We start from the raw sequence: 14,423 nt of genomic DNA on the forward strand, positions 1-14,423 counted from the left end.
ACCTGAGAATTCAGGACGTCCAGCGTGTGATATAACACTGTTCAGGGTGCCTGACGCCCCAGGGGTCAATTTCTCCCACAGTTAACGAACTTAGCTTTCACAACTACTCGACAAGCCATACCAGCCAGAGTGACCTGGATCTCCTCTCGCCGGTATTTATTCCTTTAATGCGTTCCATCCTTTGCCGTTTTGTGTGAACACATTATGTGAATAGCTTGCTCACGATACGGCATCTTCAAAAGTGTACATTTGATATCATGCCTCAAGAATTAGGCCTTTAAGGTCACCTCTATGATTTCATCATCCACTTGATTGAATATTCTATTGAGAATTGACCCATCGCGCGGAGTCTCAAGGGCCCTTGTTTTGTGAACTAGCAAGGGACTCAAAGAACAGCTCCAGTCACCTTGAAGCTCTGATACTCTCTACTTTACCAGAGATCTTGTTTACTTCAAAGAGTAGCATTTGACTGTTATCTATTTCATTCGTGATCTGCGAGAGGAAATCTATGGTAGTTATTATGGTAAATATTATTGGAGAAGCAATTTAAGTGTCTTACACTGACACCCAAAGTCATCAAATTGCCTCCAGGGTGGTAAATTGTGTCCCCAGTACTGATGCAAAATATACATGAATTGAAACATATCTTCGATTCCATACAACCTAAAACTATTCGAGGTGGTCTCCTGGGTGGCCTAGCCATCTACTCAAGCTCGAATGAAAGGGGCCTGTAGATGCAGAACAGTCAATGCCCTACAGCATTAGGGTTAAAATGTAGAAGCCATACTGAGATATTTGAACACTGGGATTGAAATCCACTGCCGCTGCAGGCCAGAAGATATGAATTTGCACTAAATGTAGCCTAGTACTCATCGAATAACCTCGGAGTAATCTTTTCCTGTTAAAAGACAAGAAAGCCTCCAATCCAGCGAAATAAACCCGGCCTTTCCCGATAATCTTGAGTAGAAGAATGGAAAGCAAGTGTGGCAATGGAAACACGAAAGAGAGAATGACAGCGGATAGCAGCTAGGAAGGTGAATAAAAGTGACGATTCGAATCCAATTGCATGGATGTGATCCACAGCATCAACGCCGGACGCTCTCCAGTCTTTCTGTTGGCGACTGGATTGTCATCAAGAGCACAGTAATGAGAGGTAAGAAGAGGGAAAAAGCAGAAAGGAACAAGATCCGGTTTTTTGAAAGCCGTGTAACACCGTTGCTAAGCACCACGCCTCATAACAGAAATAAAAGGTCATATTCATCAAACGTTGATCAAATCGTCAAATGCGTCGTCAGCTGAGAAGCTATACGCCGACTCGGTCACTAAAGAGGTATCAGAATCCCTCCTCAGCTGCTGCTCAAACACATCTGCAGCCGCGGCAGCTGCGGCTGGCTCCAATTGTAGCGGGTCATCAAATCCAAAAGACAACGCCGATGGCGCAGCCGATGTCTGCGTAGTCTGTCCCGAAGTTGGTGTCGGGGTAGGAGCAACAGAAGAAGGCGCAGTCTCCATAACATCAACGTGCGAGTTCGCCACCGTAGCAGGCGCAGTAGGCGGACAATCATTATCCGTAATCTTCTTCACCATATGCGCAAGATGAAGTTTAATAGGCTCATCCCCACACTGCGCATGTAACAACACCTGATTCTTCAAGCACAGAATCTCCGAGCGAAGCCGCGCAATCTCCCCCACCAACCTCTCCCGCTTTTCGGATTGTTCCTTGTACCGCACCTCCAGGACTTGCGTATGCTCCTTCTTCTTCTGTCGACATTTACTCGCAGCCAGCCTGTTTCTTTCGAGGAATTTTGCCCGCTTCGCACGCTCGTGCCAGGGTGATGTATCGTCCAGATCCAGGTCCGGGCTCAGGCTGTCCGTGGCGGTATGGTACTCGTGTGTGCGGCGGCGCTTGCTCGCGCTGCTCAGGTCTAGACCGGCTTCGCGTGTGTACTGATCATCGTATGGTGGCGGGGTTGGCTGGCCGTTGCGGACCTGGGCGTTTTTGAGATCCCGCTCTAGAGCGGAGCTGGCAAAGGCCGCTGCGTCGGTTTTGACGTCCCATCCAGTTCCCAGGCTCGGGGAGATGGGGCTAAGACCCCAGAGCTGTTCCTCGTCGGTCATTGAAAGGCCTAAGAGCTCGCCTGTAAATGCGTTGGCTGCTGTAAAGGGCGATGCGCCGAGTGGGTTGAGAGGGTCTGTGATTGGTAACCCAGTAGGCAGGGGGTTCACGTTTCCAGTCGACATATCAGGTATTTGTTGAAGCAGGACGCAATCCACAGGAGTTTATCGAAGCAAAGGATAAATCACAAGCTTAGAGTAATTTCTGGCCTCGGGTTAGGAAAGTGAAGAAAGAACCACGGATTGAATTCAGGCCGGTGCCTGAAGAAGTGTAGGCGCAGGTGTCGGTCGGCCGGTTGGAGCCACGGTCGGACATGAATTCCTACGGTCCAGCAGATCCGAGCGAATAAGATAATGGCGAACAAGTTTCTGGATGTGTGACAAGCTGGAGTTAAGTGTTACGGAAAGTTGACAAACGCCCATGGTCCATCCCGGTAGAGCGTGGCATGCGTTGCATGGAGATTTCTTTCTTTCTCAATATATAAGAGAGTAACAAGAAAGAAACTATAAAGAAGATACTTATAAAGAGGGAAAAACAACAACAACCAAGTCGAGAACGGGATTCGATGCCATCCAATCAAAAAAGAAAGTCTATTCCTTGGTTCAAAGTGGGGTCAATTAGCTGTAGTAGCTGTAGCTTATACCGATAGGTATGTGTAAAGTAAGAATAACAAGAATGCAATGGGATAAAATAAGAAAGAATCAAGAATAAAGAACGAATAAACAAAACCAGTCTCTTCTAATCTCGCTTTCCAGTTCGCGAATCTCCTGTCCATTCCCGAAGTTGACGACTGACACCCCGCCAATGATCCAATAACAGCTCCACTACCCGTTGCTCCTCCACTTCTTGTTCCACTGAGCTTTGCGCCGCACGATCACGATCACGATCACGCCCGCCGACGAGCAGCGGTCCAAATACCCGCGCCAATCCATCGGGCTGAAGGGGGTTCGCCACCGGCCGGACCGAAGTCCCGGTTTCATCGTCCACGTTCTCCGTCTTCTGCAGCAGGCTAGTGAGAAGGCCAAATACTGCGCAGATCAGCGCACATTGCATCTCTCCCGTCAGGGCCATGATCGCCAACGTGACAAGTCGAACGCATCCTGGATTCGCAGGGCCGGCCAAGTAGATACTATACAGGATCTGAAACAGACGGACGGACCCGAAAATCCCCCTTGGTAACCCCGCCATCAGTTCTTTGAACACCCACCCGACACTGAGCACGGCTGCTGCATTGGACTCTGCCTCGACGTGCGGAATCGCGACTACTCGCGTCGTCATCGCAATTTTGTGCGCATCCCGCTCTGAAAGCAAGACTTGATTCGCAAAGTGGTTGTACAGGCGTGTGGCCGCTTTCATGTCGCCTGGTTCGATGAAAAGCTCAGTTGAATGGGGAGCTGCAGGAACCCGGGTCAGCTGGGCATACTATGACGTAGGAAGATCACTCACCAGATTTGCGTAAGTACATCGCCATCGCCACGATGCATGCTGGAAGCTGCAGGGGTCCAGGTGCCAGGTCGGAAGGCAGGATCAAATAGCTGTGTCCTCCCAGGCGCGCGATAAAATCAACAGACTTGCCTCGTAGAGAACTCATTGGACTCGCTCGACGCCCAAGGCTGGCAAATGTTTTAGTCCGTCGCAACTTATTGACCGGCGGGTTAGAAGTTTCTCCTAAGGTCTGGTTGGATTGGGTTGGGCGTATACGGCTGAATCGATACCGACGTTGAGCTTCCTCTGGTAGCTTCTCCGCTAGAAGATGTCAGATAGTTGCAAAAATGCTCAACCAGAAAACTTACGGGTAGTAATGACAGGATCATCTCCCTGGATCGAAAGGGGAATATTCAACTGAGCAGCGAGCACATCGAATGCCATCGCCGCTTTAGATGGGTCCACGCGGCTTAATCGACTGCCCCGACTCGCATGACTGCTAACCGAACTGATTCTGGTGGCATTGTGACGATGACTGCTGTGGGATTTGGAAGAGGGTTGCCTTTCACTTTCAACCCAGGAATGGACAGACGTCTCGGATTCTCTCTGGCTACGATCCCCATCATACCCGGATGTTGCAGGTTGCCGGGATTCAATGTTCTTCCCATCAGAGAAAGGATCAGATGCCTCGGGATGATGAGTAGGGTAGTTCATTAAGCCCAACCAATCCTCATTCGGTTCATCGATAACCATAGGAATGCGTTGAGATGGGTGATGGTCTACAGTGGCAGTAGTCTGGTTCGATTCCTGAGACAGTACTGTCTGAGCACTAAAACTCCGCTGTTCCTGGGCTGGAGGATGTAGTGAAGGGACATCTTTTTTGACCGGATCTGTTGTCATCGGGTCGCCGGCAGCCTCTTGCGGTATCACGGGGAGCGACTCTGATGCCGAGCTTCGATCTTGGGATCTGCCCACGCGAAGCCGGGACAAGAACCCCTTCATGCGTCCCCCGTGCTGGGGTTCCCGGTGTTGAGAATGATCACCATCACTGCTGTGGTATTCCGGTACATTTGATGTCTGCCTCTTCAGTGGTACACCCCCATCTACTTGGTCGTCAATTTTGTTGACAGTTTCATTGTTTGCACCGTCCTCTCCTAAATTTGTGGTCCTCGTCTCTTCGCTGGTCCCAGTTTGCTGTGGCTCTTTGGTCAAGGGAACAACAGCGGAGTGTGAGCGTCGCAGCCGGGTCCAAGAATGACGAGCAGCAGGCGGAGTGGATGCAGCACGTTGCCTCGAGCGAAATAAACCCGCAAAATAATGCATACTTGTTGTGTATGAATGCAAAGAAGGGTATGTGTTAAAGAAAAGAAGGTGTAGAAGATAAGAACGGAGTCCAAAGTCAGACGATTATCATACATTGGCGCTTTCCATATCGAATACACACCAGAATGGAAAGAGCAAATCAGTATCAGAGTATCGCAGTCTTTTGATTGAATCATTGAATATCGAACAATTAGGAAATCTATTTCTGCCCAATTCACCCAGCTCAAATAACTAAGTGCATGTAGACCATTGTTATTACCTTTGTACATTCATGAATCTCAAAAGTCAAACTAAAACGAACTTGACGCTGTGTCCTTTGACACGAACAAAACAACAAACGCCGGTATCATGCAGGAAAGGGGCATATGTATAAGAGCGGCAAAAAGCCAAGCTCGATCATACTTCGTCAGTTTCACCCTCAAGCAGGATGTAGTGGAGAATATCACTAAGAGTGAGGACACCCTTAAGCTTGAAGTGCTCATCTACCACGACTAAACGGTGGACCCGGGATTTGCGGATGGTGTCGAAGATGGTGTCGAGTCCATCGTTGAGTGAACAGGTGTAGATACCCGGAAATTCCTGCAAGAATTAGTTGCATGCACTTCAATTAGAAAGCTCCATTCGTACCGGTGATCGCTTTTTCAGCACCTCTCCCACGGTGAGACTTAAGTCATCGTAGACACCACCTCGAATCAGAGCAATCACATCTACCGACTCGAACACATTGTAGACAACACCTGTATTGATTAGCATTGATCGCTGATCAAGAGAAACCCACATACCATCTGAATTCAAGATCGGCATGCTAGAAATGCTGCGCTCGACCAGAATATGAATCACGTCGATGACAGGTGTATCCATCGACGCTGTCGCAATGTTGTTATATGTGCCCACCTTGAGTTCTCCTAACGGTCGGCGCAGCATCTGAGTGTCGGGAACGTTGACGGCCACAAACTTCAAGATACGGTACTGGGTAATGACGCTGAGGACATGGGAGCGGTCTGTCTGGCTGTCATTCGTGACGAGGGGAATACGACGGGCGCGCGACTCGAGCATACGGCGGCATGCTTCATAAAGGGGACGTTCGGGATCAATGGAGATTGTCTCGGGCGGCGCAACGCCCAATGCCTTTTCAACATCTATTAACGAGGAGTTAGCATAAGCGGTCTGGGTAAACATAGGGACGACACACCTCGCAAGCTATCAAGCCGGAATTGGTCGATCTGGTCGAGGGCGGCAGGGTTCTGGAAATAGTACTGAATCACGTTGATGTAGTCGGAAGTAGTCAGAAGACCTGCGAATTTTGACGCCTTCGAGTCCCACAACGGGGCTGATACGATGCCTGTACTTCCCGATCACTCGCAGTCAGCTGGGTGTTCTCCGCGTTCAGGTTCCCACATTCTTGTCTCGCGAGGAACGCTGGGCAGGGTTGACACATGCCATTCTGGATAAGGATATTCAAACTCTCCTTGACGGAGAGGGAGGTGTCGAAGATGATGAGGCGGAAACTCAGCGGGAGGACATCGTAGCTGGTGCGGACTTTCAGGAAATTGCGAATGGCACGCTGTTTGACGCTGCGTTAGTCAAGATCTGGATGTGCGGGTTACCCGCCACGAGCCAGAAGAAGTTGGCAATTCCGGTCTCTCCATCCCTTTTCGTGTCCCCGTCAGATCTTTAAAACAAAGCCCAGCCATGAGATATGGATGTGGGCTGATTCGAGTGCGGGGGGGACCTAAGGATAGGATGCGCGGGTCAATTCGATACAAGACTTACCAGGCCTTGACGCTCTTCCCGATCGATTGGTCTCTCAGAGGCCATTGGGGGGCGAAGAAATGAGGATGGCTGCACGAATGCTTGACCGGAGTTGAAGGGCTCGGTGGGTTGAGGCCGAGTGTCTTCCGCCTTCGTCATGTTCCAAAGTGGGGTGCGAGGGGGAGAAAAAATAAAGGGAATTTAGTGGGGAAACATATGGGGTTTATCTAAGATTTCAACCACCAAGAAAAAAAGGAAGTACTATCTACAGAATGATATTAAAAGATGATGATATTAGCAGTCACGTTAACTCCCCCACTTGGTGAACTGAACCGATCGAGGTCCAAGCCCTGATGCCTTATCTCTGAGGCAGCAAACAGTAACCAACAGCCACCAATCATATAGAGCCATCCGTAGGCGTATGAGCAAAACGACATATTCAACTTTCATTGATGTGAGCTGCTGGATAGTTATCTATAAGCATGGGTAGATCTGGAAAATAATTCTCTACCATGTACACTTCTACCTTGCCGTTTTAGGGTGCAAGTTCAAGGTTGGAGCACAACCGTGGAACCTCATAACAGCAGCAAATTCCTAGTTGTAGATTGCAATTCTATTTACTATGAAAGTACTCTGGAAGGACACCGATAATGTCCTTATCACAGTCGTCCCTATCACGTTGCTCAGTAACTCAGGTGCCAGTCAAACGCTAAAAATGTATCAACCTTGGAAGTACTCCATACAACAGATAATAAAGTCTACAGCTCCCGGCACAAGGTCTTCGGTCGCCGAACATACATCAAGACATCCCCAAATTGCTCATCACTAGCTCCCCAGTCAAAACAATCATATCCTTCTATCAACGCCCGCACTCGAGACGAACACGGATCCGTCCTATACACCAGATTAGCAACACTGAAAAAGTAGACAGAAATATCAAAACAACTCACATAGCCATTCCATCTTTCTCATCATAGTCATCATCGCCAACTTCGTTCCAAATAATTACAGCCGGGCTCGCAATATCCGTGATAATCTCCTTAGTCGGCACATTTGATGCAATGGAAACAACAATTGAGAAATCGTTTATCTCCAACCATGCCATCGGGTCATTAAGCACCTCAACCTCATGCTCCGCCAGAAGAGCTCGGTCGATGTCCGTATATACCGGATCCTGTACATAGCAGGGGATCTTATCGGCGTTCTTCTTTGCTTTCAGCCAGTCCCGTAGCGTGAGAATAAGTGCATGTTGATACGCCGAACGATTACTATCGTCATCCTTATCGTCAGTCCGTCGCCATGAGAGACAACCCAGGGATACGGCCACAATCTTGGTGATATTTAGGTGTGTAGTGGAGGAGTCCAGGATACGGGTGACATTTTTGCACATCTCGGTTTCGTTCCACGCTTGTCGATGCTTTTCAAAATCCGAGGTGGCTTCTTCTAGTGGTAAACGGGAGAGAACATCGATGAGTTCATTGTTATCTTTCCTTCTTTCCAGGCTGCGGTGCATGATTCTGATGCTATTGAGATACCCTCTGTCTTCGTTGAATCCTCCCCGGAATATGTCATGCCGCATGTTTGCACGACACCGGTAGGCGAGGGTAGGTTCCTGGCTTCACGCGGTTCAAAATTAGTGATTTGGATGTAGGCTAACGTAAAATACCCCTCCCTTGATAGAGATCGCGCTGTGTTCTTGGTCCACTCACAGTATCCACTGGGTGTGAGGGCCATCGGCCCAACGCATGTCCCTGACATCACCAGTCTCAATATCATACTCGACCATTGTGCCATCGACCGCCTTGACAAAGATCTTATCACCGCGGGCCGGTCGGCGCTGTATTTGCTCTAAAGCTGAGCGGATGGTCTTTTTGCTGAACCATGGCACATTAGAATTGTAGAGTTCATCAATGCGAGCGAGAGCTTCTTCTTCAGATTTGGGTCCATTGGGAGGAGGTCCATTGGTTAAGCGCTCACTGCATTGAAAATATGAGGTCATTGTGACAGTTTGAGCTGTGGGCAAAAAGGGGAGAGAAATCGACTGAAAGTTTTAATGTGGTTGGTTACACAAATGAAACACAAGTGAGCATAAGTACAGGAAAATGGATTTTCAGCCTAAATTAGGCAGTCAATGCTGGTATTAACTTGAAAAAATTACCCCTCACGCCGTCACGCTGAATTCATGTATCACACGCCGCAGAAAAAGAAATGAATATTGGAGCTGGGCACCTCCCCATTTCCCATGAAAGATAGAAAGTAATGAATCAGTAAATAAACCTAGATGCCAGAATCATAAATAGCTACCAAGAGGTGTGCTAGGATATAGTAAATCAGATGTGGCCATGCAACTTGAACCGGTAGATACAAGTGTTGTTCGAGCCCCAGTTTGATTTCACTCGGAATGCCACCTTGTCCACCCGGATCGTCGGGATGTCGATGATGGTGTTGAGGTGAAATCGCTGTATATGGTTGTGCTTGTTGATATCATAGACCATCTTGCCCACACGGTAGAAATTCGGGCCAAGTAGAGGATCGTCCGAGTAAGCGGTCTCCGGATCGTAGATATTTGTCGCACTCAATGAGTTCATAAGTACTTCATGAAGGGAATCCTCGCCCGGGATAGTGTATCCTCCAAGGCCTTCCTTTCTCGAGGAGACAGGCTCAATCGGTCGATTGGGGGTTGACTGCCGAGACATCCACCGAGACAGGAAGGATGAAGATTCATGGGAGGGAAGAGCAATGATACGGTATCGAGCCCATATCTCAATCTCCCGAGGTGCAGTCCCGGGGTCTAGAGTGGCACCGGAAGGAATATGCTCGACGACAACCTCCTCTGGAACGATGTCACGACCAAGGAGCACTGAGATCTGAGACACGCCATTGCGTGGAGCGCTGCACCAGCAATCTCCTACTTCCTCCCAAGGAGTAAGAGCGGCCACAGGGGGCAGTGAAGGGCTAAGCGTTGAACGTAGCCCAAGCATGGTGAATACAACGCGCTGGTAGAATGGGTACGAGCGGCTCGTTGTAGGTGTAGTTTGATGCGGATCAACGATTGCGCCCAACGACGGCGACAAGAAATTGATTTTGTGAATTGGGCTTTCAAATCCAGCCGGTGGGCCTACAATGAAGGTAGGATTTGAGTCGGGGGCATGTTGTGATCGAACAGCCACAAGATCGCGAGACAGAGACGACATCTGCTCGTTCATTTTGGAAACCTGGTTTTTGAGACCATGCACAGCGGCAGAGTCGGTAGCATTGGGAGAGTATTGAATAGGAGAGGGGAATTCTGGAAACCGAAGCTTCTCCCAAAGTCCCATTTGAAAAGAAAGAGCGAGAGCCACCGGCAATAGTAGCATAATGACTACATACCCCCATTTGGTTCGTTTTGATTTCTTGGGGTAAGCATCGCGAATTTCAGGTCGGACAGGCGAGTACCATGCACGAGCTAGATCTCGAGAACGAGATCCTAAATCGGGGGTTTCTAGACGGCTAGGCGCTGATTGAAATAATTGGGGAATAATTGTTCGCACTGATGTTGTCCAACCCTCTGTGGCAGGCGTAGTCGGGTCATTGGTCGGCCCTTCAGGAACAGATTCGTGCAAATTGGAGTGTTCTGAGATGAGCTCATCGCCACCATCAGCATCGCCATCGTTTTGCTCTTCTTCGTTGGTCTCGTCCTCCTCTTCGATCGTACTATGGAGGATACTGGACAACCCCGAAGGGCGCCGAGGAGGGGCAGTGATATTACGCCCGTGAGTGCTTGGTCTCGTCCTTTTGAGGTCATCGTCGTGAATATCACGCTCCAAGTTCCAAGATACCACAGATGCGTTATCTACCGAGCTTTGACGACTCCAGCGACCTGAGCTGTTTGTTTCATATGTCTCATGCCCACCGCGTTGCAGAGGTGATGGGTAAAGTGGAGAGCTCGACATGACTGATAAGCGGCGTGGGAGAGGAGGCTCAGCACCAGGGCTTGAATCTGTGGAAACTGTTCGTTGAACTGGAGGTGAAGGGGTAGAGTCTGACTGGTGGTAGATATCCTCTTTTCTAGGCGACAGAGTTGCTTCTCGCAAGGCTTGCTGAAGCTGGATTTCATCCGGAGTTGGCTCTCGTTTTGACCTTCGTTGAGATTCAGCAGGCTGTCGCTTCTTCGGTGCAGGCTTTGCCTTTTCTGGCATCTTTTTGGTAGACTTTTGTGCGTTCATTTCAGCGGTAGCTCGGAGTTGACTGTTTTCCAGAGCATGGTTAACGGATTCGGCAATTTGTTTAAGGTTGTTAATATTTTGGCGTGGCGGTGGAGGCAATCGCCTAGGCATGGTTGTCCCGAATTGCGAGCCATAGCCAAATGAAGCTTTGATTGGTATGGCCGGCAAATATGGGTTGTGTGGGACTAACGGTTTGAAAGGACTCTCCTCAACCTCGACGTACCCTTTAGGAAGCTTTCTTGGAGGCATCTTTGGAATATGTTAGCGTGTTACAACAAACTCATGAGCTTGAATCCTGTAAGCCAGTGTAGCAAGCTGCTTATGTAGCGGGAATAGTCAAGTGACACCGGGAATTCAAACACCAGTGATCAGAGTGTACTAGTTGGAGGGCACTTAAAAGGGGAACAAGGCCTTTAATACGATCCGGAAAGGGAACAAGTATCAGAACAAGGCAATACGCTGTTTCAGATCAAAGCATTCAGACATAAACACTTACTCTTTAATTGAATAGGTGTGTCCAGTCTGAAACACGCCGTGCCGAGATCAGCAAAAATCTGGCAGGAGATATCAGATCAAAGAAAGCAAGAGCCTAACAATATTAGCTCCAGGTTCAACCAGGTTCAACCAGATTCAAACAAAGTCAAAAGTCAAGATGTGTATGCCACGGACATGGGTAACTGGGGATGCCGCGATCCCTTGTCAACACAACCCCAACGTCCAGGTACGGCAGTCATCGAGATTACTCAGATACTTACTTGAAATTGAAAAATGCCAGATTTCACTTGAAAATATGATAGTCGTGATGACTGGGCTTTGTCGCTTGCGACCCCAGATTTTGTAATAGTCAAGTCGCGCAGACGCGTGACGGAACGTGACTGCGGGTTTCAAGTGGATCCCGAGAATGAGATCAGCAATTATTGATCTGCGATAAGGGTCAAAGTCAAAGCTGGGAGGAAACTGGAGAGGGTTTGGAGAATTTTCTAATGGGAAAAATGCGAAAAAGTTGTGTAAGCGATGGATTTGGCCTCGATTGAAGTGAAATGATGTTTTCTTCAGCCTTTGTCCCCAGGCCTTGTCGCGCAGTTTCAGTATTGAATGACTTTTACTTCGGACTATTTTTGGTGTTCAACCATTTCGCATTTATTTGTATATTATATTGTTTTTAGTAACGAAGCCTTGGCATATACTTAATTTGATTCCAACAAAGTAAATTGGATTGGCGTACAAAATGTTACGAGATTTAAGTACAGGGCAGTCGATATCATTTCTTTAAGGTCCGCCGCTTTGCTCCATCCAGCGCTCTAAGCAGGGGGTTGGAATACTATACAGGCGTGAAGGCAGGGGAGAGGGGAATGAAGAGCCCCAAGCAAGGATGCAAAGGTGATGGAGAGGGCGGAGAACGATATACTAGACACTTTAACATGTCCATGCAGCCATTGTGCCGTCTTTGCGACCTTCAACAAGGTATCCATCCTTGAGTCGAACACGCTCGACAGTAGATGGGGATGGACCCTCATCGTCGATACCAACGCCAGCGCCGCAGTCCCAATGGTTACCATCGGCCTTGTCGTATACCTTCACGACGGTATCGCCGACGGCAGCCACAATGCGCTTGGAGTCAAACATCATGCTGGTAATGGGTTTTTCGTAGGCGTAGGCATCAGATATCGAGCCCATTCGCAGATCCCAGATCTGTGAATCGTTAGTAGACGTCCAAAAAAATATGTAAGAATGAAAGCTTACCCGAATGCTTCGATCAAGACTACCCGTCACCAAATGCATGTCATCGAATTGTAGACAAGTGACCGGACCAGTGTGACCGACGAGGCTTCGATGAACCTGACCACTACGCAGATCCCAGAGACGGACCATGCCATCAGCCGTTCCGCAGGCCAAGGCAGCATCAAAGCACTGCAAAGCCCCAACGAAGTCAGCAGACGCATCTGGAAGGCGACCAGATGGTCGCCAAGTTCCATCTGTTGACGTGCCGGTGGAGGCTTGAGTAGCTGCCCATAAGATATCCAGAGTCTGGACACATCGTCCTTTAACAAGATCCCACTGGCGCAATGTCTTGTCGGCGGAACCTGAAATAAGCGTGTTACCCTTGAAGTGGAGCGCAGTGACTTCATCAACATGGGCGTCTAGCGTAAATACATGACAATCTTCGAAGTTGGACGATGATGGAGCAGGGTGCTCAAACAATTCCTCTTCGTCCCGCTCATGCTTGTTCAGACGACCATTGCGAGTAGCGGGCCGAGCACGGCTCAGATCCCACAACCTAACAGATGCATCCATAGATCCTGTCGCCACGATATTATCCTCCACCTGCAAGGCACGAACCGAGGCATGGTGTCCTTCTAAAAATCCCGAGCAGCGGCCAACGTTCATGTCCCAAACACGCACAGTGTCGTCCAAAGCTGCGCTGACCATCGTACCAAATGGATAGTCGAAATCAATCGCGGTGACCATATCAGTGTGTGCTTGAATCTCCTTAATTAGAGATCCCGGAGCAAAGTGTTCGTGGAGGATCGGCATCGAGCGTTTTCTTATAGATCGATGGCGCAAACTCTTCGGCGACGAATTGGGCAGTTTCTCATATATAGATTCGGACATGAAAGATGCATCCATAGCTGGGTCGCCGGAAGACGCAACAGACTCGTCGTTGGCGTCGGAGGTCTGGGGTGTCTCGGCAGTGGCGGAAGTCTCAGGCGTTTCTTCAGGGAAGTCTTCTAGCTTATTATCGAGCTCCGTCACTATATTCATGGTCAGAACCAATGCCGTCATGTCAGAAAACATGCCACGTGAACCCACAATCGTGTTCCAGCGCCGCCTCATCCATCTCCAAGCCGGCTAATCGGTCGAGCACAATCTGGCGCATTTTGTGTAAATTGGCAACCTTGTTGTCTATCTCGTGAATTTCGGCGCTGCACATGTTCTTCCGGATACCCATTTGGTCCAGTCGGCGGCTCAGCATTTTCCGTTCCTCCTTCAGCCCAGCCGGACCAGCAGTCAGGGCACCGCCCTTCTCACTATCCTTCAGTGCCTTCTTCGAGCTGCGCCGACGGTGTCGTTTTTGCGTGGGGTCCTCCTCAGGCATAGACACCTGGAAGCCTTGGAATAGGGAGTAGGAGCTGCTGTCCTCGGGAATGTTGGCGAGAAGCTCATCTGGGAGGGAGGAGATGGCACGCGACTGGATCTCGGTGGTGGACAATCTCGAGCGCACGAGATCAGTCGGGGTCGTCTGGGTAAGGGAGAAGACCTTGCGCTGCGCCGCTGGTCGGCGCAGTTCGCGGTGAATGTCGCTCATCGCATTTTGATAATGGGCGTTGTTCTGGTCGGTCGGTCCTATCAAGTGTCCAGCGGTTGTTGTGACCTTTCGCCCGAAAGCTTCAATGTGACGGGTCTGTCACTCATTCAGATTAGCCTAGCCCGCGACGTGGAAGAGGGGTATAGGTGAGAGTGCCAGGCTTGAGGGAAAAAAACTTACAGTCAATCCGGTGCCGAGCAAGCCATCGCCTTCGACAATATCTGATAAACCGGACGGCGAATCGTCGCGGCGGTGATTCTCCATGTTAGGAGGGGTCTTAGGGGCTCAGCCTTGA

The 14,423-nt window shown here is 49.4% G+C and overlaps 6 protein-coding genes across 6 annotated transcripts; all 6 read right to left on the reverse strand.

The window, feature by feature from the left end:
• Positions 1-1,260: 1,260 nt before the first annotated feature.
• Positions 1,261-2,241, reverse strand: atfB (bZIP transcription factor atfB; the record flags this gene model as incomplete). The annotated part of the gene is made up of 1 exon (XM_057145017.1): positions 1,261-2,241. The coding sequence occupies one exon, from the start codon at positions 2,239-2,241 to the stop codon at positions 1,261-1,263; it is 981 nt and encodes a 326-aa protein (XP_056990771.1).
• A 613-nt stretch (positions 2,242-2,854) lies between these two features.
• On the reverse strand, positions 2,855-4,864 carry N7520_011085 (uncharacterized protein; the record flags this gene model as incomplete). The annotated part of the gene is made up of 3 exons (XM_057145018.1): positions 2,855-3,510; positions 3,563-3,862; positions 3,910-4,864. 3 exons carry the CDS (start codon positions 4,862-4,864, stop codon positions 2,855-2,857), a joined length of 1,911 nt encoding a protein of 636 aa, XP_056990772.1.
• A 396-nt stretch (positions 4,865-5,260) lies between these two features.
• snf4 (AMP-activated serine/threonine-protein kinase regulatory subunit SNF4) lies at positions 5,261-6,775 on the reverse strand (the record flags this gene model as incomplete). The annotated part of the gene is made up of 6 exons (XM_057145019.1): positions 5,261-5,443; positions 5,492-5,601; positions 5,647-6,003; positions 6,057-6,206; positions 6,263-6,428; positions 6,638-6,775. 6 exons carry the CDS (start codon positions 6,773-6,775, stop codon positions 5,261-5,263), a joined length of 1,104 nt encoding a protein of 367 aa, XP_056990773.1.
• Positions 6,776-7,374: 599 nt separating this feature from the next.
• N7520_011087 (SRR1 family protein) lies at positions 7,375-8,615 on the reverse strand (the record flags this gene model as incomplete). The annotated part of the gene is made up of 3 exons (XM_057145020.1): positions 7,375-7,510; positions 7,567-8,232; positions 8,326-8,615. The coding sequence occupies 3 exons, from the start codon at positions 8,613-8,615 to the stop codon at positions 7,375-7,377; spliced, it is 1,092 nt and encodes a 363-aa protein (XP_056990774.1).
• A 331-nt stretch (positions 8,616-8,946) lies between these two features.
• N7520_011088 (uncharacterized protein) lies at positions 8,947-11,070 on the reverse strand (the record flags this gene model as incomplete). The annotated part of the gene is made up of 1 exon (XM_057145021.1): positions 8,947-11,070. One exon carries the CDS (start codon positions 11,068-11,070, stop codon positions 8,947-8,949), a length of 2,124 nt encoding a protein of 707 aa, XP_056990775.1.
• A 1,167-nt stretch (positions 11,071-12,237) lies between these two features.
• On the reverse strand, positions 12,238-14,392 carry mdv1 (uncharacterized protein; the record flags this gene model as incomplete). The annotated part of the gene is made up of 4 exons (XM_057145022.1): positions 12,238-12,513; positions 12,565-13,574; positions 13,633-14,224; positions 14,309-14,392. 4 exons carry the CDS (start codon positions 14,390-14,392, stop codon positions 12,238-12,240), a joined length of 1,962 nt encoding a protein of 653 aa, XP_056990776.1.
• Positions 14,393-14,423: the final 31 nt, after the last annotated feature.

Source organism: Penicillium odoratum, assembly GCF_028828045.1.
Source record: "Penicillium odoratum strain IBT 22623 chromosome Unknown utg000008l_segment0_segment0, whole genome shotgun sequence".
Lineage (NCBI taxonomy): Eukaryota > Fungi > Ascomycota > Eurotiomycetes > Eurotiales > Aspergillaceae > Penicillium > Penicillium odoratum.